General features: G+C 43.5%; 1 protein-coding gene across 1 annotated transcript in view; it reads left to right on the top strand.

The window, feature by feature from the left end:
* Positions 1-7: 7 nt before the first annotated feature.
* Positions 8-22,098, top strand: part of NT5DC2 (5'-nucleotidase domain containing 2) — a 28,497-nt gene continuing 6,406 nt past the window's right edge. Inside the window, 9 exon segments of the mRNA XM_010019476.1 lie at positions 8-101; positions 7,837-8,021; positions 8,809-8,883; positions 10,788-10,843; positions 12,557-12,650; positions 16,318-16,446; positions 19,686-19,746; positions 20,403-20,505; positions 21,056-21,157. Coding sequence (XP_010017778.1) covers positions 83-101; positions 7,837-8,021; positions 8,809-8,883; positions 10,788-10,843; positions 12,557-12,650; positions 16,318-16,446; positions 19,686-19,746; positions 20,403-20,505; positions 21,056-21,157 — 824 coding nt within the window. The 5' untranslated portion in view covers positions 8-82.

Below are 22,098 nucleotides of genomic sequence, written 5' to 3'. Positions count from 1 at the left end.
GCCCGGCCCCGCCGCGGGCAGCCAACCCCTCCCGGCCGAGGGAGCCGACACCAAGACCTATCTGTGGGCCAGGTACCACGAGATGAAGAAGCTGGTCTACGGTAAGGGCCGCCTCCGGGCTCTGGGACTGCCACGTCGTGCCAGGCTTCGCCTTTCTTCTTTCTTGTTTTCCCCCTTTCTTTGCATCCTGGTGCCTTTCCCCGAGCTGCAGAACTGGGGATGTGCCCGTTGCTGTGCAGCTGCCGGGGTTAGCAGCCCTGGCAATGCCATCCACACGCCTTCTTCACAACTGCCCCCTTAACAAGGGTAAAAGTCACGGCAAATGGTCTAAATGGAGGGCTTGTGGCATTTTCCTCAAATGTGTTTTCTGGCATAGAGAAATGTGGTTAGACTAGGATGAATAGGCAGGGACGTTGATTGAAGTGGTGAGTAGTCCATGGTTCAACTTGTAACTCACCATTGGCACGAGGATGAGCATGGAGAAGATTGATGCTACAGCTGCTAGGATGTCTCCTGATCCTGAGCTCAGTTTGTGTTACAGACGCAAAGCACCTTTTACTCATGTGTGCATGTGTGGTTTTGTTTATCTCGCCAAGAAGTTACCTGGTTCCAGCAGATACATTGACATCTTGCCAAAGGAGGAGAAAACTCTTCCTATTGGCTAAATCTGCCCATGTGTAAAACAGGATTGTGGTCTTTTGGGCAGCAGCAGACCTCTACTGTGTTAAATGCTTCTAAAAATGTGGAAAAGTAGCTCTCATGGCATAAGGGCAGGGAATTTTTCCTGCTGGTTTCTTGGAATGCTGAAGGTAAGCACTGTACAGCTAGGAAGTGTGACTTTGTCTGCCGTTAAATAGCTTTCCTTTAGCTTTTGTTTATCTAAAGGTTTGGAAAGGGAGAACAGCCAGCCTTAGGCATCTGGAAGAACCGTCTTGCTGTTCTGAGAGTGACAAGTTGTGTCATTCCCTCCTTCCTTATCTTCCACTACATGAGATCTGACATAAAATGATGCACAAACATAAAGGAATTGACTGCTGATCTGTTGGGTACTCAGCCTGCTCATTCCGGCTTTTGCAGGATGTGAGCTCCTTTGCTTGAGCCACTAAGACAGTACAGGGTGCTGACAGAGGACAGTAGCTTTGTGTTGAGTCCCTGCTCCAAGACTGAGTTTTAGCCTCACTGCTTAAGAGAAATTCCAACTTGCAACACTTGTAATGGTGTTTGGAGCTTGATATCCTCAAAGGCTATTTCTTTCTTTTCCATAATGGTATTGAAAGAGTAAATGCAGATATGTTCATAGGCTGTGTTATGGTCTCTTGAGAAAATGCTCAGTTTACTATGTGGCAGATTATGAAGTTTCTATTCACATAGTTACACTTTGTAGAGATACAAGAGATACAGTTATTGCTTGAGGTGGAGAACTGATGAGCAAGACTAAAGGCAAAATGAAGTTGGGCGAGGTAACCCGTGAGTTACAGAGCAGACTCTTGGCAGACCTTCAAGTAACTACTGGACATGTTGAATGAGGTGGCCCTCAATTGTTTAAAGAACAGCTCTCCAAACCAAAATTTCAAGACTGTGCTGTTATTCAAGTCTTGTCAAGAAGAGACATAAACAGAGTTGGTCCACGTTGGTTTTAATTGTTGCCTTGATAACTAAATCGCCTTGTGCAAAATGTTCATCAATTTCTTCTTTTGCTATTAATTTCTAATGCTGATGTAAAGGTGAATGTCTGTGGTGAGTTATGGATTTGAAAACATCATCACGTCTCAATACTCATCGGCATGGAGTTTGAGAAGACTTCTGGGCTACCACCTTCTTTCTTCCTTGTCTGAAAGTCTACTTACGACGTCCTTTGTCCTATGTTATTAGTTACTGCTATTGGTTTTGCAGAGAGGTCTCTGCCAGGAGAATTTATGTGTTTTCAAACCAGCTCTTGCTTAGGATCTGATTTATAGAACAATGTTGCTTTTTTGCACGGGATGGATTCTAATGACAAATGCTGACCAAGTTAGACAGGGCAGGATGTGTAGGACAAGAGCTTCTGTAGAGTAAAGCTCACTGGTGGTATGGTTTAGTGTCAGAGCCCAGGCACCAGAAGTTCTCAGCTTTGTAGAAACACATCTGTGTTCTGCCAGGCTTGAGTGTGGTGATATAAATGACAGCACAACATAGCTACACAAAAGGTGCTCCTGAGGTGAAATCTCTTAGTGCTGGCTCAAGAGAAGCCATTCTCTTCATTTTTTCTCTACCTTTTGCAACACTGATATTTACGACCAAACTTCATTACCTGCCAAGAACTTAAGGCTACTTCTTCTACTTAATGTGCTTTTCTTTTCTTTCCTCTGCCCAAATGAAAAATGTAATTGCATTTGTCAGGGGGTGGTGTTGAGCAATACTTGTTGTACTCTGATTTGATGACATCCGAAGTGTCAAGGAAGGCTGATATGCTCTCTAAGCAAGCAGTGTATGAAGTCTTGCTCTCTAGGAAACATCCAATCCTGAAACTCTATGGAAATGGCAAGCAAGGGAGGATTTAGCTGTAAGCAGGTGTATGTTTTTAACTAGATCTTTCAAACTTGTAAACATTGCTACAATAGATTTGCTTTCCTAAGGAACCTTTGTAACAACTGTTAACTCCTTGCCTCTTCATGACGAGCTTGAGCGTGGTTGAAAGTGAGAACTGCTGAGAGTAGAGACAAGTCTGCAGACAGCACGAACTTGGTTAGGTGTTGATAAGACTGAGGGTGTAGCTCAGAGGTAGTCCTCGCTCTTCCTAGTTTGTGTGGATTGAGATACTTTCGCATCTAAATAGTGCAGGCTGCAGTCAGCAGCATGTGCCCATCGCATTTGGAAATGGGAGAGAAGATGACACCCTGGTGTGATCAGTGCATTGGTGATTCTGCTGTGCAGAGGGGGTTTTGCAATCCAGCACATTTTGATTCTGCTTGTGTCACTAATCTCAAGCACGCACGAAGATTTAAAGGCCTCACTCTTTGCCAAACCAGGAAACAAGTCTAGTGCTATGATGATAAATGCCCTGTAAATCAATTAGGGAGTGTGCACATTGAATGAGTTGTGGCATCCTCAGATTGAGATGGGACTGGGAATGACAATGAGCAGCCAGAACTGGAAGTGTGACCAGCTATGTTAACTTCCTAATTCTGCTTTCCTAAATGTAAACATTTTTTTCTCATAAAGAACTCTTACAGTAACATTTGGTTAGTGCCTTTTTTTATATAAAAAAATGTGTGATTTTTTTAATGAAACAAGATATTTTTTAATATTGCTTTTAGTTTGTGTATATTTTATTGGCAAGAAATCCCAGAATGTTTAGGCACAATGGCATAAATTCAAGACTATGCTCCAGAGTAATTTTCAGCACTCTTTTTAACATGATTCCATTATCATTTAACATTCTTTAAGTAATATTTCCTTCTCCCTCTTTTTGGTAGAAGCATCTACTTCGTCTGGTTGGAGTGCTTTGCAGGAAATGGTACAAAACAACACTTCAAAAGGATAAAGAGGTACTTGGAAGGGAGGAAAACTGGCAGTTTGCCTTCAGGAAGAAAGTCAGTGTGAGCAAAGGGAACTTTCTGATTCATGAAGAACATGGAGCGTGGTGGCCATCTGCTTTTCAGTGTCGTTCTATTCCTTGCTAGTCTTACAAGGAAATTAGTGCAGATGTCTGCTGCATTGGACCTCTGGGAGTACAAAGGGTGTGAGAGATGGGTGTGAGTTGCCTTTTTTATGTATTCTTCAATAACATGCTGGATCTGAGGCTGAGAGAAAAGGAATGCTTCCTGCGTGATGCTGTTGGTACCCCTGGGAGCTCAGGAAAGCACAGACGTGCTTGGCACCTCCTGACCAGAGCATTTTTCACATCAGAAGGGGCCATATGGTGTCTTGGCATCTCTAACAGTTGCACACAGTTAATTACCTGCTTTTGTTTCCATCTCTGCTCTCTTGTTGGGTTTGAGTGTTAGTGCTTTCTAACAATGTGGGCTGTTGCCTGGGAAGAGACACTTGTACTGTTACGAAGATATTCCAATTTAAGCAGCTGTTCAGGGCTTCATAGTGGTAAAGTGAAGGAGGTATTGTGTGTTTACCTTGCATTTACACCCACATGGAAAAAAAGCATGAGCTTTCTTGTGCTATGCTTTTGTGGCTGAGTTTCACCATGTACCACGGATATGCAGATACTTTCCTTAAAACCATCAGAGTAGCAAACAAGAGCAAATTGTGCAAGTATGCAGATTCCAGGGGGTTGTATGTATTGCAAGAGCTGTTTTTTCCCCACTGTCCTCACATGTACACATGTCGTTTCTCTCTTCGATCACACTTCCTTGCTGAAGTGCTGAGTAGACAGTGACTATTTGTGATATTGTTTCCATTTCCAGCTAGGACTCAAATGGAAATGGTAGATGGGATTTTCATTTAATAATCAAAAGTTATTTTAATTTTGTTTGGGTTTTTTTCTTGCTTGTAATTTATCATATCTGTCCAGCAAGCTGTTACTGTGCCTTAGCAGAGGAAAAACAAAAGCTATCATGCTTGAAAAACGCCATCTTCATGGGCTTCTGGAGGGTGTCTGTTTTGACTTGACAATTGCCATGTGAACTGAGGCAGAGATCCCTGGCAGATTACGTGCTGAGTGTCAGCAGAGCAGCAGCACCCAAGTCTGCAGCCCAGGACTTGATTAAGCGCTCACAATTTGTAACCACCAAGGTGATTATCTTTAAAAAACCCACCAAACACGAAAAAGCAAAACAAATCAAAACAAAAACCAAACTGGGATTATCTTAATAAAAATCCCCAAACCCAAAAAAGAACACCCCCCCCAAAAAAAAACAAACCACCACCCCAGACAAAAAACAACAACAACAACAAAGAATCTCAACAAAACCAAAACAATCAACCAAGCAAAATCCACCAAAACTAAGAAGCAAACCAAACAAACAAAAATCCAAACTTCTTGAAACTGGGCTCAGTAAACCTGGCATGTTTGGGCTCTCATGTTGAAACCGATCTTTCATGTGCTCCCACCTTTTGTCTCTTCTCTGAAGTAGTTTGAACCTGCAGAGAGCCTGCATGAACTTAAAAAGGAGAGGGGTGCCTACACCCTATTGCTTCAAGCGGACATTTACGCTGAGTAAAACAGCAGCATGTGTCTCTGGACTGAAACCCAGAGCTTTTTTCTTTCTTTCTAGGAGATCAATGACTTTGAAACTACTGTAAATGTAAGATGGAGGATGGCAGCGTGGAAAGAGCAAGCTGTCAGCAAACTGCCTCAAGTTGGTTTTGTGACAATGATGTGTGTTAGCGCAAGGAGATGTGTGCTGCTCCAGGAAGTGTGCGTATGGAACGTGTGTGAGGCAATGATGAGAAAGCGTTTTGGCTAGTGTATGCATCTTTTCTCAGCCCTAATGAGGTAAGAGAGGACATGCTGTGTAAGTTAGTGACAGTCTGTGAGTAAAATGATCTGGTCAGGAGGTTGTCAGAGAATAACAGAGAGACTCTGTGCTTTTGAGACTGTCAGGGAAGAGTATTACTTCATCCCATGGATCTAAATATACTTCATAAATCATATTGTGGCACAATTACTGCTTATGCTTCTGATCACAGATAAGACTCACTTCATGCTCTTGGTGAATCTCAGACTACCCTTTCCTTGTTACAACACCATACCGCTTGCTTAGCTTTTCCAGAGTGTGTTTCTGCAAAAGTTGTGGCTGTTGTTGAATCTAGATGGGTGTCATGTCCTCTGTGAAAGAAGAGATGGGGTTCAGACAGTGGTGTTTTGTGCTGCTCTCATGCTATCAAAATGTGCTGCCATAAATCTGTTAGCAAATGATGAATGTTGGAAGAGCTTGACCTCTCTGTAGGGATATGGTAGCAGCAAGTGGGGTCCATTTGTTGTATTAATAAAAAAATGCTTTCATAGGAAGATGAAAGTGCTGCACATTTACACTATGATATGATTAGGGCTGTATCATTTTCCTTGTGAGGAAGAAAAATAACACTTTGCAAATACCAATGTTTGCTTGGAAAAAGATCTTCCCACAAGTTATCTGGAGGTGAGGACAGGAAGTGGAGCTCTGTTTGCTTATGGTGCAAAGAGTGTTTATGATGGGAGGATGAAAGTTGTGATCATCCAAATCCTATTTATGGTTCCCATCTTTCAAAATCCCAGTGGAAAGTTCTCTGATTGCATCCGCTCTCTTCAGCCTCTTGCAGGAACTTTGCCACCAGCAGCGTCACTGAAAGGGAGCTCTTGTTCCTGTTGTGTAGGCAGTAAGTCAATCCTTCTGCCTTAAAATACTGCTTGTTTTTTTAGTTCCTCTCTAGTTGATCCGGTGAATTTCATCTGAAGGCCAAAGGAAAGTGAGTTAGGAGAGAGGGATGGGTATATTTGTAATGTGTCTCCCCTCAGAAAATAAATATGATATATCTGAATCCTGTTTCTTTGGTCACGTCTTTGGATTAGTGCTCACAAATGTGCTCTGGGTTTTTACCTAAATTCTGTAATCATTCCAGAAAAAGTCTTTATTGGGAATGGTTGGTATCTCTTTCTAATATTATTTTTTTTTATTCTAGATTCAGATGAAACTTGGTTTTGTAGCAAGGAAGCACTAAAGAACTGGCACAGGGGTTCTTGCTAAAAGCCAGAAGTTAAGGTAGGAAGGGAAAAAAAAAATCCTACCCACTGATGCTGTGTAGGATTTGGAAAATGTCTGCACTCTTCCTATCATTCAAAGAGAAAATTACCTGTCTTTGAGGAGAGAGGAAATGGCTCCTTCCCCTCTGTCCTCCAGTGTGGATGTGACTAGGCAACCTACTATGGGGAACTATTTTTATTGCTCTTTCTCATCTTGCAATGGACAGCTCTCTGGAGTGGGAAGCCTGGAAAGGGTCTATTCCTGTCTCTCCCATTGTAGTGCTGCTAAAGCTCTCTGCTCTCTAGACTAGCGCTGAAAAAGAAAATACAGATAGTTCAGCTGGAAGGTCACTTAACCCCCATTTTCCCAGTGGTGTGGGGAGCAAAGCGTTATTCACAAGCATCTTGAATAGTAACCCTGTTGGGAAGTGACAAACCACATGCAAGGACTGAGCTGTTTCCACAGCTGTTTTATCAGAGGAAAGCAGATAACTTGTTGCTATCAGCATTGTGTGCTCCAAGAGCATAGCTTAATGTGGGGTTTTTTTACATTTTGTTGGTGTCTGTACAAAACCTTGCTTTATCCTGCTCATTTATAATTAAAAAAACCCAACCCAAAAAACAACAACAAAGCCTTAACAGTACCCGCAGGATTGCTCTGTGAAGTGTGGCTGCTTCTGTGAGAAACCTAAAGTGCCAAAAGAGAAACCTCACCACTTCTAAACTGAAGTAATCCAGGTTGCTCAGAGGAGAGTTAGCCTATTTGTCTTGCTCAGGTTTTAAGTGAGGGTACATGTTTTCCTGGTGATTCATTGCAGCTACCTTCCATGCTGGTGAGCTGCTGGTGAAATTGCAGCTGAGCAGTTGCTGTGAGCTAGAAATTTGAGACTTGAGAATCTCCATCTGCTTTGCTTCTTGTAGACCAGAGAGGACATTGTTTTGCAGCTTCCTGACACAAAAGTTCAGTCTTACTGTTAAAGACTCATCCCTAGTCGCAGCCAGAGGTTTCACAGTGGTTTTTTTTCATGGGGAGAATTATCCGAGTGAGTTTTCGGCAGTAGCAATGCTTCTTTGCTGCTGCTTGGTGGTACTTCCAGCTCTAACAGGTCCACAATGAAGAGTTGAAATTTCAGTGCTCCTTGCAGTTTCTTTAACCTCTCCCCTTTCCCTTCTCTTAGATCTCCTTCCACCAGGAGTCTGCAACCTCCTCAACCCGGCAGCCATCTACGCAAACAATGAGATCAGCCTGGGAGATGTTGAGATATATGGCTTTGACTACGATTACACATTAGCACAATACTCTAATTTACTACACTCTATGATATTCAATACTGCCAGAGACATCCTAATAGAACAATTCAAGGTAATGATGTGCTAAGAATTTCCACCCAATTAAGCTTACTGCAACGCCCCAGATGTGCTTGCAAAATGCTGCATTGTGCACATGTGCCAATTACTTGTTTTATTGAGATAAATGTCATGTTTCACAATCTTTGGTTGCAGAAAGTTTTGCCTGTACACGGAATGAGTTTCCTTTGAGACAACTTACCACACTGTACATTCCTGAGGTTTTATAAATATGGAGCAGGAACCTTAGTCTAGAAAGGTCTGGCCTGTTTTACTTAACTATGGCAATAATGCCTACAGCATTGCTGGTTCGAGGCACACATGGTGGATAAACATGAACTGTGGACCAGCACTGAAGCCGTACAGGACTTGACCTGTGTGAGTCAATGCAGATGATGCTGCAGAGCTTGTCCAGTAATGGGTACCTTGTTTGCAATAGATCTATGCATGTTCTCCTCGCCATGTTTTTCATTTTAGAGGGGCTCTGCAGTGCCACTGCTTTGCCAAATATGTGCATTGAATGGAGCTTACTAGAAGTGTCCTCACTGCCTGCGTGAGTCTGTTACACTTTCACTAGTGTCCCTTACATGACAGAAACTAGTTTTGGGGATCCTGTTCCTTTATGTCTTTCTCTAGTCATCCACTTTCTTTGTTGAAGGGGCAAAATCATGTGCACCTGTTCCTCAGCCAGTTTATGCCTGGGGTGAGCAGACTAGTTGGACTGAGCCAGGTCAACAGGTGAAATGATTTTGCTGATAATCCAATGCTTATGCCTCTAATGATGTCACTGTTTGTCTTCTCAGTATCCAGAAGGGCTTGCGAAGTATGACTACATTCCAGGGTTTGCCATACGTGGACTTCACTATGATGTACAAAAGGTAAGCTGTACAAAGTTCAGTCTCCTGGGCTTTGTCTTCCATTGAGTTATGTTTTTAGTGGAAATATTTTCTGTCATTGCTTGCAATAACATCGATCACCAAGCTATCAGTGAGCCCAGGTGGCTGTGCTTTTCATCTTGTGGGTTCTTCTTGTTTATAAACCTTCCAAGGGAAAGATGTCTTTTGTGTTTGCATAGCCTCTAGCAGAATGGGACATTCTAGCAAAGAATTCTGGTAAATAAGCCTTGCCAGTTTAAAAGTCAGTTAATTCCACACCTAGTAAATAGAAAACTGAGCTGGTTTCTGTGATCATTTCTGTCTTTCAGGAAATTTAAGCAACAAACCTCAATCCTGCCACTACAAGTATTTGCCAGGAGCAGAGGCATTATGTCTTACTCTAATAATAGAAATGACTTGTCAGGCGAATGCTTTAAGGAAGCCTTCCCCACCCCCTACCCTGAATAATAGGACTGCCTGGAAAAAGATCCAAGCTACTTGAGATGCATGCTTCTTAGGAGCACAGGCCTGCAAAGTGCAAGCTCTAGCTTTAACCCTTTTCGGTGCTTTGGACAAATTCCCTGAAAGCCTGATTCCCAATGATGTCATGCTGGCTGCTGCAGCCATGCAGTCAGGTGGGAGCCCAGTAGAGAAAGTTACTTCACTGTAGTAGCTTTTCTCATGTTGAGCTTTGAGCAAATCTAGGGTAGCAGGCAGTACAGGCTGGAGTGTGTGTGCTGTTCTCCAGCAATGGAAGTAAAGAGAATGAAGAAAAATGTATAGAGTTTTCCCATGTCTTTTGTCCTAACTCTGGTGGCAGCATGGCAGCAGACCACCCATGCCTCTGACTTCATAGAGTGAGAAGTGGATCTGTGAGAGAATGTGAGAAGTTTTTTTCTCTGTTTAAATCTCTGGCTCATATATTGGCAAAACACAGACCAGCCTAGCCAAGCAAAGCCAGTGAGCGAGTAGAAGGTGAGAACTCCCTTTTCTTAGATCACATTCTGCAGAAGACACAAAAAGCTGGGTAGTGCCTATCTAAGTTAGTCAGCATGTTTGCCTGCACTCCTCACAAACGAGTGGGAGGTCTGCCCGTGGTGCAACCAGCTGCCATGATACGGTATCACGATAAAAGAAGGTGCCTGAAGGTTGTGAATGCTCTGTGGGATCTATCACCTTGCACTGTGGTAGAAACAGCACAAATAGTTTGATGCTGTGTCCTTATTTGAGTTGCAGAGCATTGTGGATTTAGTACAAGGCTGCTTTTGATGCCTGGGCACTTGTGTTAGGGCTTCACAATGATGGATGGTGGAGAAGAGATGACTCACGAATATGTGAGTCTGATACAAAAAGCGTGCAGAAAGCTCTGATGTTACCAGCCTGGCATGCTCCCGAACATCTTTGCTGAAGTCTATTGGGGAGGGAGAGAAATGGTGGAGGGGAGAGCTCTTGTGTGAAGAAAATGACTCGGTGCAGCTGAGTCCTGAACCAAAACTTGCCCATTTCATTCTGCTTAAGATAAATGTGATGACAAATAGATGTCTTGTGCACACAAAGTTCCTTTGCAATGTGTGTGCGCTTTTGGAAGAGAGATAAGAAGCGACTGAGTCACAGAAACATTGTTCTCTCTGTTTTTCAATTGCATCCCTGTCCACAAACGTTGGAGTATAACAGAGAGTGGTATTTTAGCTCATAGAAAGGTGATATTTTGCCAGAGAAGCCAATTATAAGTCACAGTATGAGTAAGTGTGTGTGAAAGTGGCTGGAGACTAAGTGCCACTTATAGTATATAAATGTGGAATGTTCATATTGAATTTTATTTTCTAAATGTAATTTGTGTGGAACTTGAAACTTAAATAAGGTTTTAGTATAAACTTCTAACAGTAAATGTCTATCCCTTATCACAGAGTCTTCTCATGAAGATCGATGCTTTCCATTATGTCCAGCTGGGGACGGCATATAGGTCTGTCAGTTCTGAAAGTTATTTTCTAAATGCTCATATATGCAAAAGGGGATTACTAAATCTGAGTGTATGTTCATGGCACATGGGGTGAGCAGAGCACACTCTCATCTGGCTTATCCTGTTTGTGCTTGCTTCAAATGCTTACCTGGCATATAATTGCAGGGAGTTATTTTTCTCAAGCGTTTCAAGCCAAGTGTGGGTGGGAAGACCTGGAGCTTTTTGCAATGGTTAATAACACATCTGGTCACGTATTCTGCATGATGTGTGAGTACGTGACAGCATGCCTGGGTTAATGCCTGTGAGCAAACAGTGCCACTAGGAAAGGACTCCTCTGTAGGTGGTCCACATACAGGCCTGTCTTCTCCAGGCAGGAATGTATCCCAGCAGTGGTCTGCTGTTCCTTCTCATAAACCTAAGAGGGGAGTGGGCCAGATAATGCAAATAAAACCTTAAAGCAGTGCAGTCATGTCAATAGAAGTAACGGTGCATGAGAACATGGGCTCAGTTTAGGGGTTAGGTTTTAACTCCTGTTGACCTCCAAGGAGAGCTGGACATGTGTTTGACAAATGGCTGAAACAGTGCAGAGTCTGGAGACTGGGAGAAAACCTTGCCCCAAAGTGGAGTGGGGTGTTAGTATGTAAGGGGTAGTAATTCATAGGTATTGGTAGCAAAGCTCCTGTAAATCTGTGTCGTATTTCCTGAGCATGGAAGCCAATGTTGTTTTTCTCTTGAACTCTGCCCTTTTGCTGTTAAGCTTCAGTTACAGTAAACACTCTAAGAATTTTAAGAAGGGAGTTTCATAATCAAAGAGAATTGGCTGCTTTGAGTGCTAGCTTTTGAAGGGGGAGAGAGGGGCTTGGTACCGCCCCATATTTCAACTCAGCTTTGCAAGAGATTTTTAGTGAAAACTTGTTTAAATATTTTTTCCCATGGTGTCATTTTGTAATTATCCTTCTTGAAGTGTACTTTTCCTAAACTGTCCTTTGCTTTTGAGCACAACTGAGGCAACTTTTTACTTCTGAGAGGCTGTACCGTGATTGAATAAGAAAGGAGCAAGGGAAAGTTGCTGACTGCTTGAGTAAACAGCCATCAAAAATTGTGCAAGAGGCAAAACATGCAGCAATCAGATAACCTGATGTTCACAAGTGGTACAGCTCATAGCTGCGCTTGGTGATATCTGTGCTTGATACCCATGACTACCATGTTTCAGGATAAAAATGTGGCCTTTGTTAAATGGTCTAAGCAAAGAATTTGTTTTGCTTGGGAAAACTGGATAGGAAGGAATCTTCATTTTCAGAAATCTCTCTTCCATTGCTTTTAATGGTGATGTACCTTGTGGAAGCAACCTCCAAAACTACAGTTACTCAGCAGAGCCAAAGTCAGGTTGTGGGGCTGATTTGGTGGGGCAGTCCTGTCAGCAGATTGACAGCATGTGGAGAGAAGCCTCTGTCTGAACTTTGCTGGAATGTGGATAAAGCCCCTCAATTAACTTGAAGAAGCAAACAAGGTATCTGAAGAATGTCTCAGGAAAGGTTTTATGTGAATCTTAAGAAACTATGGAGCTATCAGGCTCTCTGGCTATCTTTATTGTGCAAGATAAATTTGTGAGTTTTAGAAAGGAGCCTGTTTGTCCCATCTTCTCTTTCTTTGCAGTTTATAGCTCTGTGCAGACTGGTGATTATTGGCAAACTATTTCTGTTGTTTTGTGTCTAGAGGGCTTAAACCAGTGCCTGATGAAGAGGTAATCGAACTCTATGGTGGTACGCAGCACATCCCCCTGTACCAGATGAGTGACTTCTATGGCAAGGTATTGTAAGCCCTTTACTGCTATGATGCAGCAGCTGTTTTAAGAGCTGTGAAAACAAAGTGAATTGTATGAGCATGTAAATGACTCCAGCCTTCCTCGGACTCCAAAAGGCTTAGTCCCTAGTGACCTGCACTGTGTGTTTTGTTCTAGTGGGAATTTGCCCCAGAGGTTATTTAGCAGTTTAGCATGTGAAAGACATCTGTGAATAATTCTAAACACCAGGGCTATTGGCCTAGAGCTGAATGGCTCTGGAGACTGATATGGAGATGTTCCCTGCTTGGTCCTTGGCCAAATCTAGCTCCCAACAGCAGCCTGCAGTGATGCTGTTTGCAGTGAGTTGTGCAGGAGGGGGCATATACGTGTGTAGCAGCAGGGTGGTTGCAGTGCCTTTCTCTTTGGTTTTGGGTATGGTTCTTTTTCCTTCATTAAAGGGATCCCCCTCCGCACCTCAGTGGCTACTATTCTTAGGGTTGGCTCCCATGAGTGTGGGTTTTGGGCTTTCTTTTAGGCAGAAAATCTTACTGTCACAATCAAGTATTGAGATTGTGCCCTTAGGAGCTGTAGAAATCCTTCAGTTGCCTGAACCAGAGGAAGTTAGGAGAGATTTTACTTCCTCAAGTGTCTAGTGTTATGCAGTGGGCAAGCAGAGCCTCACATCCCTTTCCCCCCAGAATAGCTTTGTTTCTTGCCCTTTGTTAGTTCAGTTGCCTTAGGGGAAGCTGGACTGCGAAGGGCAAGCTTCCTCTGGTAATACCCCTTTGAGTCTGCTGTGTGAAGTCTCCAGCAAGGTCACTTTTTGATTCCTCTCTCTCTCTTGGGAACAATTAATCTGAGTGGTTGCTTTCTGGGTAAGTGTATACTCTGGTTATATCTCAGTGTTGTTTTGAGCTTTGAAATAGGATGTTTCTGTTTAGCGTTTGTTATCTGTCTGTAAAATGCACTCCATTCACCTCCTGCTGTGCAACTCTCCTCACTTCCAGCAAATGTGAGGTGATTTCACCTTTCTTTTTAAATAATTGTAAGCATGAAATCTGCTTTGAGCTGTGACCTTTTGTAGGACCAGGTGCTCATGCCAAGGTGTCTTCTGTGCTGCTTTGTACATACCAGGTGTTTTCTTCTTTCCTGTAGTTAGTATTGAAAAATACAATATAACATTTGGCCACAGAAGTAGAGATAGCAGCTTATTCTCTGTGAAGAGGTGAAACTCCTCTCCTAATAATGTAATCAAATCCATAAACTAATAGGTGAATTCCAAAAAGAATGAAAGTATATACAACTAATGACATTTGCACCCAGCAGTGTCTGCTCAGCCTGTGCACTAACACATTAGTGGGAAAGCAGCTGGGTTAAGATGACTGCTGGTGTGAGCAGGTGCAGTGCAATTGGTGTGGAGTGAGGCTTTAGCAGGGATCTTTGGTCATGTCCTCCTTAGTCTGCCGTGCTGATATTGTTACCTGTATGGGACCCAGGAAGGCCTGCCAGTCAGTGATTCCAGGCAGCAAGGCTTGAGACAAGTGGGACTGATATAGCTGAAGTGCATAAATATTCTCCCTTATTTTCTCGATCCTCTTTTGGCAGGAGTGTGTGGACAGCTACCAGTGTACCAACACCTGCAGAAGGAAGCACAGATCTTGCCCAGGGTTAGACAGTGCAGCTAGTGTGGCTTTCACTGGCAGAACTAGTGATGGTCTGTAGTGAAGGTGGAGAACTTGTGGGTGTTGTGGAAAAAGCATATGTAGCATTCTAAAACTGTGGTCCAGTTTTCATCCTACTTGTGACACTGTCTGCTGTAAGGAAGTCGAGGCTACTAAATGGGATGAGTGGAAGCTGGACTTGCTTTGTAGGATAATGCCACAAGGAACTATCTTTGAATTATATCACTGTTGACAAGGTAAATCTTACCTGTTAACATCAAAGATTTAACTGTCTTCTCTATGCTTAAGGTGTTGAAAGCTGGGTCATTGCTCTGCTGCACTCTGCCATACCTAGGGATTTCAGTAGGAGCTACCTGTCTGTGTCCCTCTTGGTTCTTTCCCAGAATCCCACAACAGGAAGAAAAGAGATGGAGGCTGTTTTCAGGAAATTTTATGTTCCCTTAGGAACAACTCATCAAAGTAGAGAGGAGTCTGTTGAAAGGACTCATTGAGTATCACTAAGCAGCACCACTGTGTGCAGTATGTAGCCCAGACCAGAGGGTATGGTTTGTGTTCTCTTCTGCTGTAGGTCAAGTTGTCCTGTGCTGGCTGGCTGGAAACTATATAACCCTCAGCACACTGACGTAGCTTTTGATCGCAGCAGTTTTGGGTAATAGACCTCAGGCAAAATGCTGTTTGTTGTTCCTTTATTGATTTTGCATCATTTTTCTTGACCCCAATTTGTGTTGCTCCCTTGTTGCCTTTAGATAGTGCTGCAAACAGTGCCAGTCTCTTGTTCTGCCCTTACAAGACCAGACTTAACATGTTACTGTTGCTACATCCCGATATGACAGGGACAAGCATTTATTGTTAGGCAGCATGTGCCCTCTCTCAGCTTCCACCATGTGTACCTTCTGTGATCTTTTGGATGCTTTCATGTCTGTCTGTCACACAGATATAATAAATGCCTTCTGATGTGGACGAGTATTATCCTAGATAGTTGCAACTTTGCAGCGGTCACTCATGGGTTGCTCGAAGCTGAAATGCAAAGGCACTGGGTTGCCAGGGCACCTCTGGTGACGAGGTTCATTGAGAGGTCTATGCATCTCCCAGATTGCTTTTCAGGTACAAGACCCTAGTAACTGTCCCCTTGGCTGACCTGGCACTTCAGCAATGAAAGATGAAAAAATTGATTCCAGCTTCATCTTACCAGTGAGAGTCACCAGTCTTCTGCACCAGTGGTACCTACTGAATAAACAAGCTTTATGTTACTGGAAGGCCTCTCTGGAGCCAAAGTTGGCTGTTGACCTGCTGATAGTTCTTTGATTGATAGGCAATTAAAATAGCAAATGTATGGGAGAGCTGCCACCTTGCCTAATGCAAGATGAATTATTCCTTGATTGGAATTTAATTGTCCATTTCCAGTTGACAGCTGGGTGGGCTGAAATTCTTTTTCTTCTTCTTTGTGCCCACTCTGGGTTTTCTGGAGTGATTCAGGGGCATACAGGTGTTGACAAACTGCTTGTTGGAGTGATTCCTGCATTGCTGTGTGAAACCTCACTGGAATGTGGTTGGAGCAGCTTTGGTGTCCGTGTGTCCAGTGTCACAGACTGGTTTAGATGAGCGATGGGGCATCTCCAGCAAGGGCCATAGCTGCTTCTTTAGCAGAATGTTGTCGGTTGTCACCTGCATTAATGCCAAGAGGGCATGAGGCTGAAATAAAGTTAGTGTCTAGGACTGACTGCCCAATTCCTCCACCTCCACCCGATGACATTAATGATGCTTAGTTTGTTTTGTGATTTCTGTGAAGGTGAAGCCTCTCTCTTGTCAAGTGTTCATGCATTAGTATTTTGGTTGAGAGGGCTACTTGCTGAGTGACTGGGACTTTTCACATTAGTGTTTTTGTCAGCCTGGAATGTCTTCCAGGTGGCACTGGGTGATAGGAGTTTGTTTGGTGGCTTAGCCTTTTTTTTTTTTTTTTTCCCTCAAGTATTTTTTGCTTAATGTGTCTTTTTCATTATTTTGCTTTCCAGGGTCCATCACTTAAGCAGTTTATGGACATTTTTTCTCTTCCTGAAATGACACTGCTCTCTTCAGTCATTGATTACTTCATAACTCATGGTATTGAGTTTGACCAGGTGCACCTTTACAAGGATATATCTGTAAGTAAAGTGTCAACAGCCCCATAGCTCATACCACATCAGAATTGTGAGCTCTTTGTTAGCACCCGTGAGCTCTGCAGTACCCAAACCTAAGGGGCTGTTAGTGAGCAGCCTCATAGAGGAGCATCGTTGCCCCTTTTAGATCAAAGGATCACCAGGGAATATTCAAAGCTGTGTTTTCAGAACATACTGGGTTTCTGTCTACTCCAGCATTGGTGTTGCTGTACATTATCTCTTGCAGGAGTGTGTAGGCTGGTTAGGCTGAAGGTCCTTCTGTGGGGGATCTGTCACAAAGCTAGTGTAAATGTTTTCTGGTTTGCAGACTTTTAAGTTCTATGTTTTCCAGTTAATATATATTTTTTCAATGAGATATTCATTATTCAATGAGATATTAACCATCTGTGGCTTGGTCTGACTGTGTACCAGACTGTTTGCTTTATACAGCAATTGTGCAACACTTGCCCTTGCCTACTCTGAGAATCCACCTCATCCCTTTGTAGCTACAGGATAGTCTGATCCTTTTGGGATGTTTTCCAGTGGCTTTCAACAGCCACTTACTCCAAGGTGCTAACTATGTCCTCCAGCTTCACTCCTGGCATTTGAAAGGGCTGTGTGGGATTATCAGCGTTGTTGGGGGTATTGCTTGACTTCTTAGTTAATGCTGTAGACAAGATGTAAGTGCTTGAGATTGCTGCCCTGGGTGGCTTCTGTTAACAGATGATGCACCTTTCTTGGTGCATCCAAGCCGTATCACACACCTTTTCCCATGGAGAGGGGTTTTTGATTTGTACCTTGTGGGAATCTTGCGCTCATCCACTGGTAGCAGCCCATCCACATGCCACTCAGTCTTCTTGTGAGGGAAATGGAGCTCCACGTCTGTGCTGCTGCTTTTGTGATAAGGATCCTCCCTGTCAGCTTTGCTGCAGCCAACAGCTTACATTCTGACCTTCTGTTAGTGCTTGATAGGAGCATCCCAGCCAGTTTCCGCAAGACCTGAAAGTGTTTCCAGGGTGCTAGTAGTTGTAGTTGTTTTCACTCTTGTGGTGAGGAAAATGGAAGAGAGGATACAGCTGACTCCTGAGGCTTTTGTCAAGAGTGTCTTCTGAGCCTTCTTATGAGATCAGAATGGATGTGTTTCTAACTGAAATCTTGAGAGCAGTTGAGTGGTTGACACAGCCTAATACATACTCAATATGTACTGACAATACAGTGCAAATGGTGTGCTCAAGTCTCAAAGTCCTGACTTTGCTGATCCTGGCATTTTTCTTGCATCCTTTGCTGAGGGATGTGGTCATGCCAGTGGAATGAGTGAGGTAGGCAGGGAAGAGAGCTATGACAGAAAATCTGCACCAATGCCTGAAATCTGTACTGCAAAGCTGGGGGCTCTCCTGTGCTCTCACCAGACAAGTTCTTGCCTTTTTTTATGTACAGTGAGGATAAACAAACATTTTTGCAGAACTCATCGCTTTGCAGTACCTGAGTGCAAGTGCAAAGAAGTGGTTTGTGGATGTAAGCACAGGGATCCTTCCGTGCCTACACAGGCAGGTGTCTGAGAGGACTTGCACAGTCCCAGCTGTTATGACAACACAGCTCACAGTGGGTTAAGACATGTCTAAACCTGACACTCTTCTGTAATTGTTGGTGGTAATTCTGTTTGCAGAGCTTTGTGTTTGGGAGCAGGTTGAGTGCTACAGACACTGCACTGAGTCAAAATGGCAGACCCTGAGGCAATGGTAAAGGTTGAAGCTGACATGTAAACCAAGTAGTCTGGTCATACGAGTTTGGTCGCTTCATATTTGAGAGTAAGAATGTACATTTTTCTCTGCTTTCCTTTGGAGGAGTGTTTGAGCCCTGTTTGACACTTCCGCAGGCTACCAATTTCCCTTCCCTTTTCCCTTCTTTGGCTTTCTGGGGGCAGGGATTTAGGGAAGGAGCACACTGGAATCTCTTTCTGCTCTGCAGAGGCAATTTTGACACAAATCCAAAGCATTGCTTGCTTTTAGTGCCAGTGCTGGTCAAGAGAAAATTGTTTGCTTGTTAACTCTCTCGCTTTTTGTTCAGTTTCTTTCCAATAAGGCAGTCTCTTAGTGAACTAGATGTGACCTCTGCCTTTTTACCTTTCAAATCTACATGGTGGAAAAACTCCTAAAACTGTTTTGAAGAGGTAACGCCCTCTCTTTCATCGTCCCCCATCTAGGATGTAAATTCTGATTCTCCCCAAGCTTTGAAGGAACTGATTTTTAGGGTGATGAGCAGGTTTCACCAGCACAGCTGTGAGACCAGTAGCAATGTCAGTGGCAAGTGTGGGAATCCAGTCTGGAAGGGCAGCTCCTGAGCCCATGTACTGTAACTGAGATTTAAGGGTCCTGGGGAAAGGCAGCATTTTTTTACCTGTCTAAACTGTCAGGGATGAAAATGGCATCATTAAACCAAGCATTTGCATGTGCAAACACAGCTAAATGTGTTGCTGCTTTGAAAATCATTTTGTGTATCTGGCATATCCCATTGGATGGAGATTTGGGAAGAATCTCAATTGGGTTTGCCCAAAAATGTGATGCATCTTGGCCTCTGGCCTGGAAAACAGAGGTTATTTGGATGCCCTTGACAATATCTGTTTTAACTTGCATCCCTCCTGAAAAGTGGACAGCTTTGTTTTGGCAAAAACCCCTCACTCTCCTAGGGGAAGCTTCTGCTCTGCCTGTGCCCACCAGCCATCCGGGGCCAGGAGCTGTAGCCCCTTTTGGCTTGTGGGAAGCGCTTTGGAATCACAGATGTCCACCTCTGCTGCTGTTTGCCTGGGCCATGCTCTCATCCTTTGAGTCATATTTGGCAGAGCTTCCACAAGCACAGGAAGGAAGAAAAGCCAGCTAGTGTCTGGGCCAGTACAGTTCTAGGGCAGTAAATGGTTTTGGAGTTGCAGTCTTGATTTTGCCTTGGTAACAGTGTGTTAACATGTGCTGGTTTCCAGGAGCAGGAAGGAAGTTGTGCTTTCATAGACAGGTTTTGAGGTTTTTCCCCTTCTCCTGCACTAGCTGAGCTAGCCACTCTGATGTTCTTTTTGGTATGTTGGTGAGCCCCATGGTACAAGGCTTAGCTTTAACATAGCTTTTGTTCATTCAGCAAGAAGAGAGCAAGTGTCATTACTGTACTGGTCCTCAGTGGTGGCAATAGGTTTGCATGCTGGGAAACAGGAATGTCATATGTAAAACTGAAACGTTTTTCTCTGCCGTTTTCTTTAGGATGCTATTAGAGATGTACATGTGAAAGGAGTGATGTACAAATGGATTGAAAAAGATATGGGTGAGTTAAATAGAGCTCTGGTGCCCAACCCATTTTGACATGTCTTGTACTGCGTGGCATTCTGTGTAAGATGTGAAGTTCCTACATGCAGTAACAGGAGTCAGGGGGACACAGAATTTATTGAAATACTTGATTGTGGCCTGTTTAAAGGCAGCTGAGGGGCAGAGTGGCATTAAGAAACAAATGGTATTTAGGGTCAGATGGAGGATCTATTTCAATGAAGGAAACAGCTACCTCATTGCTTGTGTTTGTTTCTGTTTTCCCTCAGCTTGTGAGGGATGATGGTCCTTGGCATGATGTGAACATGCAAAGGCACCACCTGGGAAGGCTTCCTGGTCATTCAGGAGAAAGAAAGTTCCTGGTAGCAACATGGCTTGGAGGGGCTGTGCCTGTCCCTTGTGATGGTTTGGTATCAACCCTCTTTTTTTACCAGCCGTTTCAGTTCCTCAGTCTTTCTTTTCCCTCTGGATGGGATTGAAGAAGATGAGGAAGGCCATTTTGTTACCATGGTGGTTCACTACCTACGTGCCTGAGGTGGATCTAACTCAGGCCTTTTGCATCCCTAGTGGTATAGGAGCTAGGTTTGGTTCTGTTTCTAAGAAGAAATGTGGTCATGACTTATGCCAGTTTTAATTGTCTATTTTATTCTGATACAGAACAGTATATTCTGCACGGGGATGAAATCTATGCTGTGCTAAACCGACTGGTGAACCACAAGAAGAAACTCTTCCTCATTACAAACAGTCCCTTTAGCTTTGTGTGAGTACCATTACTGCATATCAGTGGGCCACCACAGCAAGAACTCTGCAGTGTGGTCTTTCCTGTGGACATCTGAAAGTTGTATGCTAGAGGTTTTTGTGGCATTACTCCTGAGGGTGCTCTCTGGGAACCGGTTGTGGTGAATGTTGCACCCCACAGCGCTCTCCACATCACTGACTCTCACGTTTTTGAAGAAGGTACAAGGCTGTGGCTGGCCACAGTGTTACAGAGCTGACAGTTGCCATTACCTCTAGCAGCTTTTGCTGCGTCACAGACTTCTCTGGACTTCCCATGGTAGAGGAGAAAGGGCAGGACAGCTTGAAATGGTTCAAGTGCAACATCAACAGTCTTGTGCAATGAGAGACCCTTGGGGGAATTCACAGATCATAGAATCATAGAAAGGTTTGGGTTGGAAAGGACCTTAAGATCATCTAGTTCCAACCCGCTGCCATCTATGCTTTCTTCTGTTACTGAAATTAGAGTATAATGATGCAGTGTTGGGTGAAAAAGAGTACTGGATCTGTTAACTTTGTTGTTCCATTGCCCTTAGGGACAAAGGAATGAAACACATGGTTGGCAAGAACTGGCGGGACTTATTTGACATGGTCATTGTGCAAGCTGACAAGCCCAACTTCTTCACTGATCGGCGGAAGTACGTGTCCTGGGGAAGCACTGCCCTGCTGCACGGGGGGCTAAGATTTTGGGCCCCCTTCCTTTTACTTTCATATTTCAACTGTCATCTCTGATACTCTTTGAGGAGATGAAAACTGACCAGTCTCGGAATAAGTAGAATGAATAGTGCCAGGCAGAAAGCGTGTTTCTAAAATTGTCATCAGTTTTGTCATTGTCTGTGCTTAACTTAGATTTTTAGGGATAATAATGTCCTTAAATCTTTAGAAAGAAAAGAAGAGTGGAATGGTATGTATGAGAGCTGGCCATTTCATGCCTCTGGGTCTTGAGAATGTGCCAAAATCTTTCCTTTTCCTGTTCCCCACAGCAAATATTTGTGTGGGTTTTGTTCCTCTCTTTCTCCCTTCCTCTTTCTCCTTTCTTTCTCTCTTTCTCTTTCTCTCTCTCTTTCTTTCTTTCTTTCTCTCTCTTTCTTTCTCTCTCTTTCTTTCTTTCTCTTTCTTTCTCTCTCTTTCTTTCTTTCTCTCTCTTTCTTTCTTTCTCTCTCTTTCTTTCTTTCTCTCTTCCTTTCTCTTTCTTTCTCTCTTCCTTTCTCTTTCTTTCTCTCTTCCTTTCTTTCTCTCTTTCTTTCTTTCTATTTTTCTCTTTCTCTTCTTTCTTTTTCTTTTTTCTTCTTACTCTTTTTCTTTCTCTCTCTCCCTCTCTCTCTCCCTCTCTCTCCCTCTCTCTCCCTCTCTCTCCCTCTTTCTCCCTCTTCTCTTTCGCTTCTTTCTTTTTCTTTTTTCTGCTTACTCTTTTTCTTTCTCTCTCTCCCTCTCTCTCTCCCTCTCTCTCCCTCTCTCTCCCTCTTTCTCCCTCTTTCTCCCTCTTTCTCTTTCTCCTTCTTCCTCCTTCTTTCTTTCTCTCTCCTTCTTTCTCCTTCTTTCTCTCTCCTTCTTTTTTTCCTTCCCTCTCTCTCCCTCC

This window comes from Nestor notabilis, unplaced genomic scaffold (assembly GCF_000696875.1).
Source record: "Nestor notabilis isolate BGI_N333 unplaced genomic scaffold, ASM69687v1 scaffold10200, whole genome shotgun sequence".
NCBI lineage: Eukaryota > Metazoa > Chordata > Aves > Psittaciformes > Psittacidae > Nestor > Nestor notabilis.
The sequence above is the reverse complement of the archived record's forward strand: the minus strand, read 5'-3'. Positions and strand labels throughout refer to the sequence as shown.